General features: G+C 45.3%; 1 protein-coding gene across 1 annotated transcript in view; it reads left to right on the top strand.

The window, feature by feature from the left end:
* The first annotated feature begins 6,652 nt into the window (after positions 1-6,652).
* Positions 6,653-13,988, top strand: part of RSPH14 (radial spoke head 14 homolog) — a 74,504-nt gene continuing 67,168 nt past the window's right edge. The window contains exons 1-2 of the mRNA XM_056113597.1: positions 6,653-6,851; positions 8,127-8,229. Coding sequence (XP_055969572.1) covers positions 6,653-6,851; positions 8,127-8,229 — 302 coding nt within the window. The remainder of the gene's footprint in view (positions 6,852-8,126; positions 8,230-13,988) is intronic.

Here is a 13,988-nt window from a genome sequence, read left to right as displayed (position 1 = left end):
GGCGGCCGCTGTGTCAGCGGTCACCATGGCAACGAGGGCGGAGCCAGACGGGCCGGCGGTAGGTGTGGTCCAGCGGTCCGGGGGAGGAGCCTGACTCTGGGGGCGGGGCCTGGGGGTGTGTCCCAGACCCAGTCGGAAGAGCAAAAGGGCTAGAGATCATGCGCAGCGTTTAAGCATTTGTTTTCCTAATAAATGAAGTAAGATTTTTCTCCTGTTCATCTAAAGTATTTTGTGTATTTTCTTTATGTTATGGTAGAGTGGGATCTCCACGATCCCTCGGCCCCTTCGCATCCCATATCTGATCACTCAATTCTGTAGATTCCCCTAAACAGAACGTCTCCAATAGCCTCTCCTCACTTCTACTGTATTGCCGTTATCCGTAATCTTTCCTCCAGTCTTCCGGCTTCTACCCTTGTCTCTATCCTACTTCCTCTTCCGCAGCCAGGGACCCCCGTAAAAAATCTCCATAGTGGCCCACGAGGTCCCATAATATTCGCCTTAGACACTCTTTTGATTTCATCTCCCCTTGCTTCTCCCCTACCCTCTATCCCCACATATGCTCCCTGGGCTTCCAACACACTAGGCGATGGGGTGTGGCACTGGCTGTTCTCTGGGCTTGGAGTAATCTTTCCCTAGATATCCACTTTGTTCCCTTCCTTCACCTTCAGTTTCGCTCTGATGTCCTCTCTAGGGGAGGCCTCTCTTAAGCATTTTAAGCAGTCTATTGACAATTGCAGCATCCGCTCAATCTCTATTTCTGTTTCTTAGAGCAGTTTACTGTTTTCTCATGTGTTATGCAATTGACTGTTTATATTCATTGTCTGTCTCCCTCCACTGAGAGTAAGGAGAGCAAAGGCTTTGTTCCTACTAACTTGCATCAATTTAACAGTGCCTGCACATAGTTGGCACTTAGTAAATGCTAACTGAATGAACAAATACCAATTTTTGTTTTGTTTTGTTTTTGTTGGCCATGCCCAGCTATAGTCTCTGAGTCTTGGCCGTTGATGGGATTACGCGGCACCAGGGGGCCAGTTGGTGGGTGTGACCCTGCCTACTGGAATATGGACGATCTGGGTGGAGGATGCTCAGCCCCGATCCAAGCAGGCTTGGAGATCTCAGCCCTGGGATCCACATGCCTTTGTTCCTCTGCCGGTACCTTCATGCATGTGGAGAGTGGTCTCAGCATAGTGGTGGCTGGTTCTGGAGGTCTTCAGCTGCTGGAGCCCTGGTCGGGGCAGGGAGGGAAACTCAATCCGCTCCCCTCCAAGGGGCCCCGGCGAGGACAGCTAGGCGTGGGGGCAGGAGACCAACTGGCCCCCTAGTGGAGTGTAATCCCATTAATGGCCAAGACCCAGAGACTATAAAACCCAGCTCCCGGAAGCAAGTGGTCACATTTGCAGCTGTGCGACATCTTATTATCTCATTCTTACTTTGGACAACCTGGCAGGCTACTGAATGTAACCTGCCCACACGGCAAACTGGCAAACTCCTCGTGGCGTACCCAATATGCCAAATACCAGTAACAATGATGGGGCTCATTCTCTTAACCCTGAAAGAGCCTTGAATATGGCACTTTAAAAAAAAAAAATCTCAGGGCTAGGACTAAGGAGATGTTACTGGGGCCTGCTCGTGGCAATCAACGAACAACAGGATGGTCGTGATCATCGTGATCGCCCAGCTATACTCAGGTTTTACTCCTGACTCTGCCCTGAGGGATCACTCCTGGAGGGCTCAGAGGACCATACCAGACACGTAAAACCCAGGAAAGCCTGGTGGGAGGCAAGCGCCTTACCCTTATACTATCTCACTGGCTCCAAATACTCTTAAAAAAATAGAGGTGGGGAACTACATTTGAAATATGCTGCCACTATGTCAAAATTTATTTATACAAACAAAGTGGATATACTTATATATTTAACTTATCTCTAAAGAGACCAGTTGTTGTCACAGGTGGGGACAACCACTTGTTGGGGACCAAAGTGTAAGGAAGACATTTTATTTTCATAATTAATGGATTTTCCTCTCTACCTTTTTTGGTAAACAATTCAAACGAAAAGAAAATTTTGAGCATAGAGGCGACAATAATTACCTTTATCTCTGCCCCTTGGAGATCACTCCTCAATGTAATTTGGTTTGCTCTCTTTCTTGGAGGCTTTTCCACAGATAAATCCTCTTCCCAGCATTTGTGACATAACAGTTCTTGCTGTATTCATATTTTATTGACATCCCACCCAAGAGCTTTGAATGAAGGGATCTTTCCTCCAGTCTTCATTTATCATTTATTGACCTTAATTGACCACATAATTCTGAATTTAAATATACCCCAATAAAATACTTGACTTCAAGGGCTCTTATTACAAAATTAATTTCTATAATTAATGGTCATTAAAATGCTGTCTGCTGTCAACTAGTTTCTGTTTCTGGAGTGAAGAATGTGGGGCTAGATGACCTCTACAGTGTTTGTAAGATTGTGTAATTACCAAAATAAGACATTAGTAGCTTTGGAGAGAAGTCTAGGGGGTGATATAGGGATTAAGGACGTGAGCATTGATAATGTTCTTTATCATCGATTAAAATGTCAAGTTTCATAAAAACTTATATGCGTTATATAATTGTATATGTATATATTTTTATTTATTTATTTTTGGCTTTTTGGGTCACAACCAGCGATGCTCAGGGGTTACTCCTGGCTCTGCATTCAGAAATTACTCCTGGTGGAACTCAGAGGACCATATGGAAAGCTGGGTTGGCCGCGTGTAAGGCAAACATACTACCCCCTGTACTATTGCTCTGGCCCAAGTATATGTATATATTAAAAGAGATTAAAAAGAATGAAAAGTAATAAAGCTTAAGAACAATTTAAACCAATAAAATAGGTGGCAAAAAGATCCTGAGGTACCTGAGCCCACACTTTGAGAATCTAATTGATTCATTGCCCTGATTTTCCACACGAGAAAACTAAGGCTCATATGTGTAAAAGAATTTACTTTATGAGTTAGAACTAGAGTTAGAACTTAGATCTAACTCCCAGTCTAACGCCATATACATTATATTACTTAAAATATGCTAAAATGCACGTGGTTAGAAATCTTTCATGACTTAATTCTTTGAAGGGAAGCCATAAAGGGGTATGTCTGGATTTATATTACAATATGTGTCTCTTGGCACACAGATCTAAGTCAGTTATCTTGATTTAAAGGTAAATGCACCAGAGTCTGATGTTTAGTGCTTCTATTGGTTAATTTCATTGCTAGGGGCTCAAGATTAAGAGTAAATTTAAGTGACTTATTCTACCTCTTCCTGTGCTTAAATTTATTCAGCTATAAAATAGACCCAGCTATCTACTTTGAGAGTTTGCTATGAAGCTCACAACTCTTATGGGGTAAATGCTTTAGCGATTACTTATTTTTGGTGATAACTTACTTTGGTGTAAGTGCTTTGGTGATTACAAAGTTTGATTCAAGTTCATTAAGCTTTTATTTGTTCTCTGCTTACTGAAAAACTTTGGGAAATTCTGGCATTGGAAGAGCAAGAAAACAGGATTAGCAGTTTCCAACCTCAGGAAGAGCAAGAAAACAGGATTAGCAGTTTCCAAACTTGACATCTACTGGGGAAACAGAGAAGCAAAAGAAAATTAGGGGAGGTAAGTGTGCAAATGAGGTAATTAAGCTATAGAATCAGTGACTCATTTGAAGTTGTGGAGAAAGGAAGGCCTCATTAAAAAAAGTGGTCACTAAGTTGTATCCTGAAGAACCAAAAGGTGGTCAGAGCTACAGGCAGTTCAGGCTGAGGAAAGAGTTGCTAATTTGGGGGATTAGAGATCCAGAATGCCTGGAGGAGAGCATCACCCTTTGAGTAACAGGCTGACAACAGGATTCAGCGGTGGGACCAGAGTTTTTCTCAGGTGGTATCTGAATCTGACTTGTTTCCAACATTTTCAATATTCTTCCTGAAAAACAGTTGATCTGTCAAACAATTAGATTTTAAAAACTAAACACTGGTTATCAGAAGGTAATGAGGAAGAAAGTGGGTAAATCCCATAAAAGGGATGACTTGTGTGATAAAGGGGGAAAATCAGAGTTTGCAAGGGAACACGATGCAGTCTAGAAAGAGGCTACTTTATAATGTTCTACATCGAAAACCTATATAATGTAATAAACCAATGTTGCTTCAACAACAAAAAAAATTGAGAAACAGTTGTTCTGGCCAGGGACTTGCTGGGTTCACCGCAGGGATCAATCTGTGTATCATTAACACGCAAGAAGCAAGGGCCAGGGTGAGGCAGTCCTAGGGTCAGACCTGAGTGATTTGGGAAAAGCTCCTGAACCTCTTTGAGGTTTATGTTCAGAAATTGAATAACGGACATTTAGCACTTCAGCGATTTCTTCTCTTCCTGTTTTCCTTTTTGTACCCGATGGAACCTAGGGTTTCCTTCGCTTCAGCACTGAACCCTAATCAATCACCGCAGAGGCTGACTCTGAGGATCAAAGGAGTTCCAAGTGTCCAGGAGAACGAAAGTGACACACAATCCCTCCCAAACCTCTCCTACCTTCCTATTCCCTTCCCCTGTGTACCAGGAACACGGTCGCGCGCCTTAGTTCTTCATACCAATCTTGTCAATTTCTGCCACCCCCCCCCCTCCCCGCCCCCCTTTATAGCCGGCCCAACCCGAGATGTTGGCGCCTGCGTGTTGGGGTTCCGACTGTGCCCAGGCTGCGTACTCAGCGAGGTCGCCTAGCAACCTGGTCGCTTGGCAACGGGCGCACCGCGGAGACCGTTTGAGCTGAGGCAGGTGAGCCAGCCGGAGTCCGACAGGGACCCGGGACAGGGGTCCCCCCCCCCCTCCCCCGGCCATACACCTAGTCTTCTGGATCCGCGTCCTTACAACCCTCAAGGTCCTCTTAGGGGCTACTGGAATCTCACAGCCCATGTCCCTTTACCCTGTGCTGGGATCTCTGTAAGGGGAGCCCAGGTCTGAAATGGCCAAGTTCCCTCCCACCTGGGCCTCCCTTCCTCTTACCTTTTTCCCGCGCCAGAGCGGCGCCCGGAGTGTCTAAAACCTTTCATTGGAGTATAGTCCTCTCCCAGGTCTGTCTTTGCCACTAATCCTGGTTCCCCACCACCACTATAATAATACCCACAGCCAACAGCCAATGTCTTTGGAGACCGGGTGTGCCAGGCTCATGAGTATCATCAGTTAATGGAACAACTATTGGGAGGGAAGGAATATGGTTCCTTTATAATTTCTCCCACCGGCAGAGCCTGGCAAGCTACCATGGCGTATTCAATATGCCAAAAACAGTAACAACAAATCTCACAATGGAGACGTTACTGGTGCCCACTCCAGCAAATCGATGAATAACGGGAGGGCAGTACTGCAGTGCTACAGTTTCTCATTTGTGGTTGCAGTAAGACATAGATAAAAGAACTGATGGTCAATGTCCACCCCTGACCTGGCCCTCAAACCCTTCCAATCCTCCCTTTCCCCCTTTTCACTTCCTTCTCCACTTTCCCTCTCTCCCCCTCCCTCCCTCCGTCCCACCTCTCCTGTCCTTCCTTCCTTCCTTCTTTCTTTCCTTCCTTCCTTCCTTCCTTCCTTCCTTCCTTCCTTCCTTCCTTCTTCCTTCCTTCTTCCTTCCCTCCCTCCCTCCCTCCCTCCCTCCCTCCCTCCCTCCCTCCTTTCTTCCCTTCCTTCCTTGCTGAGGGTCATCCTACCTACACCTAGAGGAGTTTGGGAGGCCATACAATGCTAGGTTCAATTCCTGGGACTCTATGCCTGCCAGGCATGTGCTTTGGAACTTTGAGTTATCTCCCCCTGTTGTGATCTATTATGCCATACTGCCTATAATTGCTACATGTTTACCACTGGAGAGTGACATAGTCCAATCCTACCTGCTTGCAGAGGTTGGACTCAAATGATTATACTACGTGCTTTGTATGTTGATGCCTGGCACCACATGGTACCCCAGTGCTGAGCTGGAGTAGCTGCCAAATACTGCTGGGTGTTGTCCAAAACCAACCTAACACACACACACACACACACACACACACACACACACACACACACCACTTTATTTTAATTTCTTTTAGGCCCCTAAAGGCAAGCATCTGAATATAGTTCTCCACAGGTAGATGAGCTTGACACAGAGTTGAACTTTGTTTCTTAGTCTTAGGAGTTATGTGACATCCAGCAAGCTTCTTGCCCCTAAAGCTCCTTTGTAAAATGTGAATAATTCAAATCCCCTCTTTCTGAGGTAGTTGAGTTAGATATTAAATATAGCTAACACAAGAACCAAATATAGCAAGAGTTAGCTCATTTGATTTGATTTGACCAAAGGCCCTGTCTGTAAAATACTGGTGTTGTTTTCCCTCTCATTGTTAAGCGTGGGAGAATTCTGGAGTTTGTAGTGTGGAGTGTTTACCCTCATGGTGACCTCAAAAATCAATCCATTGCTCTCAACCCCAGATTACTCATTTATAAAATGAAAATAAAAATCCCTACCCAGCTTCCCTCCAAGTTTTGAGACCCAGTGAGAAGTAGCTCCTACATTGCAATAGTAATAATGATAATTATTGGGATTCATTTACTGCAGTGGTTTCTGCAGAACATCGTTTCAAAAGCCAGAGAGTCTCCTTCAGCAGGAGTGGAAAGATGGCGCATCCCCGAATCTCACAGTACATGCCCCCTAATATCAATCCTGCCCAGGCTGCCATTGCCTATGGCCATCGAGCCCTTCCCAAGCTGAATGAGGAGCTACAGTCTGAGGATCTACAGACAAGGCAAAAAGCCCTCATGGCTCTCTCTGACCTCGTGCATGACCCTGAGAACGTCGCTGTGGCTATCAACACAGGTGAGCATGTCACAACCTACTTACTGACAAAAAGGCATCTAGACAGTCAAAACAGCTCCAGATAGAAGGAACTGAGATCACCAGTATCCATCCCCATCGATTCATTGGTTATTCCTTATCCAGACACCATCAGCAGTCTTCTCTTCTATGCCTTGTCCATTTGGTTGCATTTCCACAAAGATCCATCTTTATTTATTTTATCCACAATGCTAACAGAAGAGAGCCATGTACCCTAGAAACCCTCAGATACATCTGGGTCATAAGGTTCTTTTTTCTCCACTCTCTTCATTGCCAAAACAAGAGTTGAGGTGAATTTAGTGGCAGAGTGATGTATTTCCCAGACCAGCTACAGGATTAGAGAACTGTCACTTCTCCCTCCAGTCTTATCAGAGGGACTGGTTTAACTCTGGAGAAGATGCAGGGCCTAGCAGTCCAGGCGGGACTTCAGTAATGAGGACTGCTATTTAATTAGTGGGACTCTGGGTCAGTACCCCTCCACATGTATGACCACCGTTATCTTGGTCATTACGGCACCGGCCCTGGGAGGAAGGGTAAATACTCAACTGAGAGATAAGAAAATCGAGATTCAGAAGCTAGGGTTGCTGGACAGAGATATAAAACACAATTTTGTTTTGTATTAGGGCCATACCCAGCATGCTCAGGAGTTGCTCCTGGTGTGCACTCAAGAATTACTCCTGGTGCTCAGGGGACCATATAGGGTTCCAGGGATTGAACTGGGACAGCTGCATGCAAGGCAAGTGCCCTACCCACTATACTATCTCTCCAGCCCCCATAAAGCACAACTTTAACTTCCTTGGTCTTGTATACCCAGGTAGATAGCACATTTGAAAGTACATAACTAGCTTGGGAAAGAGTTAAAATCTGAATCCTGGTCTCTCTAAATGCAGGTGCTATTTTCTTAGCCCCCTAACTGACTTTGAGAGAGGGTAGAAATAATGAAGGAAGTGAGTTACATGAATTATCCCCTGGGGTGAGCCTTTCTGGCACTCAGAGACCCCTTGAATGACCCAAATATTTTATTTTATTTTTTTAAAATTTAGGTTCCAAGATTTATAAATGTAGAGTCCAGAAATGTAGCATTTATCCTTTTTGACCCAAATATTTTTTAACACAATTTCCCCCATATGGCCCCCAAACAGTGGAACCTCTGGTACTGCTCTTGTTATCTGGTGTTGTCTCATCTATTGACTTCCAGTTGGTTTCTGAGAATGGTTGATGTTTTTCATCTTGTTTGGTTGTTGGTTTGCCTTATAGGTTTCATGAAGAGTCTGAAAAAACTGCTGCAGGATATTAATGACTTTGTGCGGGTAAAGACAACTGAGGTGCTTTACATCATGGCATCACATAATGTGGGCAGGTGAGCTGCTGTTTCTTAAAACTAATGGCACACTTTGGTGGTTCTCCCCATGTGGAATGGTACTTAATGAAAGCAAGTGTGCCAAACTTTTGTGTGTGGCATTGGCCTCCTAAGGGGTTAATAATTGGCCAGAACAGGACTCTGTGGGGGGTGGTTTTGGTTGCCTCTGTGGGGGTTAGTGGGAGGTGACGTCTTTTCCAGTTCAATATGGGCCAGAGGTAGGGGGGGTGGTATTTACAGATATGCTCAGGAGCTCTAGGATGACTCCCCATTGTTACTTGGCCTGGTGGTTCTGAGAATGACAAGTTTAGGGCCCTGGTGATGCTGTGTGGCTCAGGCCCAGCTGTGCTAGGAGCCACCATGCCACACAACACCCAGTGGTTCCCTTTTGGGAGTCATGCTGGGTCAGGGATCAAACTTGGGGCATTGTGCCTGCAGGGTATGCTCTGCACCACTTTGAGTTGTCTCCCCAGTCCCCAGAGTCAGTTTTTATTTAGTCTACAGTTTTGAGCTTCATGGTTTATAGGTAGAAAAGTTCAGGTCTTATAACTACAATTTAGCCCACCCCCCACCTGTTTTTTGTTTCCTTTTTGTTTGTTTGTTTGTGGGCCACACCCAGCAGTGCTGGGTTTATTACTGGCTCTGCAGTCAGGAATCACTTCTGACTTGCTCCAGGGACCATGTGGGATGCGGATGGATCTGGGACAGCTACATGCAAGGCAGGTACCCTTGCTTGCATGGGTATACTATACTATCTCTCCAGCCCCAGCAATCTAGCCTTTTCTTGGCTCTTTATGAGAAACCCAGTTTCCCACTTCCCAGATTCCCACTGGGCTTGTGACATGGGCTCCCATCTCTTAGTGGGAGTTATGACATGCACCTCAATCCTTCATAATGCTGAGTTCTCCTAAGTTTATGGTACCTGGAATTGTCTTTTTCCTAGTTATGTACAGCTTCATACTTCTTTTTGCGTTCTGGTGAGCAGTTAGTCTGTGTATGCTTTGGAGGTAGGGGATGGGGCAGGTGATGGAGACACCTTTCCACATCAGCTCATTTCCCGGTGTTGACCTGGAATCAGTCATGGGTTTAACTGTGTTGAAAACAGAACTGAAAAAAAATCAGAAGTACCTTTCAATCTCTGACCAGCAATCACTGCCTATTATGCATATGCCCAGAAAGGAGGAAGGGGTGTCACTTTCAAGCTTATTTGACTTAAAGCACAGACAACCTTTAGAGAAACTTCTGGTTCTCTCAAGGGTGCCCAGAGGGTGCCCAGTCCTTTTAAGGGTGTCTCAGCAAAGCAAAGGGGTCTTAAAGTCTTACCTTTCTGTAAACTCTCACTATCCCATTTTCTCCACTGGCACTTGCTCCTGGCACAGGGAGTTGGTTGAGTTTATTGCTTGTGAAGGACTTATCCAAGCACCACAGAATGTCTGCCCTTCTGCTGCCTGGTGGTCTAGGCATTCCTCTCTGAGGACTGCTGCCTTCCCCTCCTTGCACAGTGTCTGAGCACGCACAAGCGCATACACACACACACACACCTACATACACATACACACACCTACATACACACATACACCCCTACATACAGATACACACATCAGGACCATCTCCAGATGACTGCCTCATACCCCCTGACCACCTAATTACTACATCTCCTGGGTTCTAATTTCAGGTCCCTGTATACTCTTGACTTCTTAAGTCGCTATGAATGGGGTACATGTGAGTAGATGGTGCCGTGGTGACTACTCCATTCCCATTCTTCCCACCGCGAAGGACAGACCAGTGAGTAGGGTACAAATCCTGGCCTGAGCATGCGACCTTTTCCAGGTTGGAGCTGGCAACACTCTTGATTTACAGCCTCATTTCACTTATCTGAGACAGATAGAGTGCAAGTGTCACTGTCGTGATACCTTAGAGGCACAGGGTAATGAAGAGTCTTCTTGCTCCTTCTTTCCTTTTTCTATGGATATTAGGTAGCAATACCCAGTGAAGGGTGACAATAGTTGGAAAGAAATTAAAACCAAGGCAACTTTTTTCTTTTGGTGTGTGTGTGTGTGGGGGGGGTTCATGGGGGAGCATACCCTGTGATGCTCAGGGGTTACTCCTGGCTCTGCACTCTCGAATAACTCCTAGAAGTATTTGGGGAACTATAGGGGATGCCAGGGATCAAACCCAGATCAGCTGCACACAAGGCAAGCCCTTTACCCACAGTACTGTCTCTCCAGCCCTGAAACAAGGACAAGTTTAGAGAAACTAAGAGCCTAATGAGGGTCGATGTAGTAGTAGTAATAAGTAGTACTGAGTAGTACTAAGAGGTCTCAGATGTTGAGGAAATGTTTCCTGACTGCAGGTATGTGAGGAGGAGGGTCTTTGTGAAGAAACCATCACTCACCTTGGCCTGCAAAGCTCACATTCGTCTCATGGCCGTTCTGATATGTGGGCCAGAGACCTGAGTGAGAAGCTTGTTATCCCAGGCTCTCTCCTCCATACCAGGTTGGAGAAAGAGTTCATCGATTTGCTCGAGCGGGCCCAGTAACGTCTCCATTGGAGATTTTCTTGTTACTGTGTCTGGCATATCGAATACATCACGGGTAGCTTGCCAGGCTCTGCCGTGTGGGCGAGATACTCTCGGTACCTTGCCGGGCTCTCCGAGAGGGGTGGAGGAATCGAACTCGGGTCGGCCATGTTGGCTGCGTGCAAGGCAGACGTCCTACCGCTGAGAAAAAAATAATCTGTGCCTGATTTCTGAATTTCTCTTAAATTTAGTGGTGGCTCTGGGAGTTCATTAATCTCTTAAGAAACACGGTCACGGTCACGGTCCTCCCATTGTTCATCGATTTGCTCGAGCGGGCCCAGTAACGTCTTCATCATGAGACTTGTTGTTACTGTGTTTGGCATATCGAATACATCACGGGGAGCTTGCCAGGCTCTGCCGTGCGGGCGAGATCCTCTCGGTAGCTTGCCGGGCTCTCCGAGAGGGGCAGAGGAATCGAACTCGGGTCGACCATGTTGGCCGCTTGTAAGGCAAACGCCCTACCGCTGTGCTATCACTCCAGCCCTCATGTCAAAACCATTCTTCTCTCTTGGACACATAGACATCATAACAGAAAGAGGAGATGAGACGGGAAGCAGGGCACTTACCATCTTGTCACCTTAAAGAATTAGTTCCTACACGGTACAGCTGATTTACAATTCAGGACTAACACGGGGTGGTGGACAAGGCCTGGAGACCTTAGAAGATGCTCTGGAAAGTCCTCTGCCACTTGGATGTTCCAATGTGAACTTTTAGAAACTCTGAATGACTTGGAACTCAGCATAAGGCTAAGTCCTGGCCAATAAGACAGAGCAGAGTTGTGCCAGGAACTTAGCTGAGAGTTTCACACTGAGTTCTGAACCTAGCACTAAGAAATGTGACCTCAAAAGTCCTCTCAACAAGCGACCAATGGGCCACCCAACACTTGCTTGATGAATCAAAAGGAATGATTAAATAGCCTGGAGTCAGGGGACCCCATGTTCTCAAAGCTCTTCCTGCTCCCTGGGCGGTAAGCCAAGAGAGGCATTTCAAATTAAGTCCAGAAGCTAGGAAGGAAGAGCGGTCAGGGGCTGTGCTCTTTTCCTCAGAGTACACTGCTGGCACCAGCTCTCAATATTCTCTCCCCGGGGCCTCCAGCCTCACCAGTCCTAAGACAGGATGGAGAACAGGAGATGGAGCCAAGAGAGATTATGTCATATATTGGGTTCATGTATATTATCTTGGCTGCAAATGTCCAGATACTAAGGGAAAATCTGCTGCCATGAAGTTCAATAACTAAAAGTTTAGCTGAACCTCACTGCTGCTGAACAGTGATGAGATGTCACTGGGATTCTAAGAGTCTTGACTTCCTGCCGGGCTGATGAAGATTCCACATATAAATTCCTAGAGGTTATTCTCATTGATTTATTCCATAACACTGGCAGAAGAAATATGGACAATCAACCAGGTCTTTAAAAACTTTACAGAGAGAGAGAGAGAGAGAGAGAGAGAGATAGCTATAAGCCACGGAGCTTTGGAAAGTTCTACTGTGCTATTGATAGTCTTGTACAATTTGGAAAAAGCTCAATGGTCTCCACTTCACTGTTACTGCTTAATAAATAATGCTTGTAAAATTCTTACCTAATGACTTAGGGAAGTTTTTACAAAAGCAGGAATTAATAAAATTGTGCATTCATTTAAATAGTTCATTTTTATCCCCAAAATGAATGGGTAGATATTCACCAATCATTTTGTACAACTCAGACCTTTTCTTGTATATGGGCCGTTTAGTTGGCATTTACTATGAGTTTTTGCTTAAAATCACATTCATAACATCTAACTTACAGCTCTGATTTCCTTAACTCAAATGTTAATGAAGTAATCAGCATGCAAAAACTTTCTAGAATCTTGTACAATCAGACTCACCCTTTTTAATCTCTTTACAACATCCTATCAACTTTGTTTTCATGAGGAAACTTGTAAAAAATAAAATAAAAATAAACAAATAAAAAAATAAACTTTTCTCTCCAAATTCCCATGCTTAATATTTGATAACCCAATGACAACAACAAGCAACATAGGCACTCCTAGATTTGGAGGCAGGTGCTGGCTGCAGATGTGCTGAAAGATCAGCTGCTGGGAAGAGGCTGGAGAGAGAGTGTACAGGTGCACCAGGACCGGGGAGTGACCTTGTGAGATAGGACAGGGGTTAAAGTGCCACTGCTGCTAGATGTGACCCAAACAGATAATCTGAGATAAGAGGGGGGTTCTAAATCAGCAAGTCTCAGTACCCGAAGCTTAGGGTAGAGAAAGATGAGAGGTGGTCAGCAAAGACTGGCAATTCAGGGAAATCAACTCCTTGACACCTTATCTCCCCCCCTTTTTTTGGGCTTCAGTTGACTTTATTATAGGTTATTGTGGTTTCCAAAATAACTTTACCTTGGCCATAGATCCATTTCAACAGAGGTGGTGGGGGCAGAGATTAACATTCTCTGCATTTAAATGGTCTTAATACTTTATAGGGGCTGTAGGGCGTTTGCCTTGCGCACAGCCAGCCAGGCCAAGCTGAGCTCGATTCCTCCGCCCCTCTCAGAGAGCCCAGCAAGCTACTGAGAGTATCTTGCCAGCATGGCAAAGCTACCCGTGACGTATTCGATATGCTAAACACTGTAACAACAAGTCTCAAGATGGAGATGTTACTGGGCCCGCTTGAGCAAATCGATGAACAATGGAAGGACAGTGACAGTGACAATACTTTATAATCTGAGGGGTTATTTAGATCTGTAATTTTTTTATACTCAGTGATTTATTTATTTATTCTTTTTTTAATGGATCACCATGAGGTACAGTTACAGACTTACAAACTTTCATGCTTACGTTTCAGTCATACAATGATCGAGTACCCATCCCTCCACCAGTGCCCATTCTCCACCACCAATGTTCCCAGTGTCCTTTCCACCCTACGCCCCTCCCCACCTCTGTGGCAGGTGCATTCCTTTTCACTCTATCTCTCCCTTTGGGTGTTGTGGTTTGCAATACAGGCTTTAAGTGGCCATCATGTTCAGTCTATAGTCTACCTTCAACACATCTCCCATTCCGAGCGGGCCCTCCAAGCATCCTTTATTTGGTGGTCTCTTCTCTATCTGAGCTGCCTTTTCACCCGTCATGTGAGGCCACACCTTATCTCCTTTTACAGACAGTAGGAAGGAGACAGTATGAAGCATCAAGGGGCACGAAGAGCTCA

This window comes from Sorex fumeus, unplaced genomic scaffold, assembly GCF_029834395.1.
Source record: "Sorex fumeus unplaced genomic scaffold, SorFum_2.1 ptg000021l, whole genome shotgun sequence".
Classification (NCBI taxonomy): Eukaryota; Metazoa; Chordata; class Mammalia; order Eulipotyphla; family Soricidae; genus Sorex; species Sorex fumeus.
Note: the sequence above shows the minus strand (reverse complement) of the source record. Positions and strands in the feature narration are given on the sequence as shown.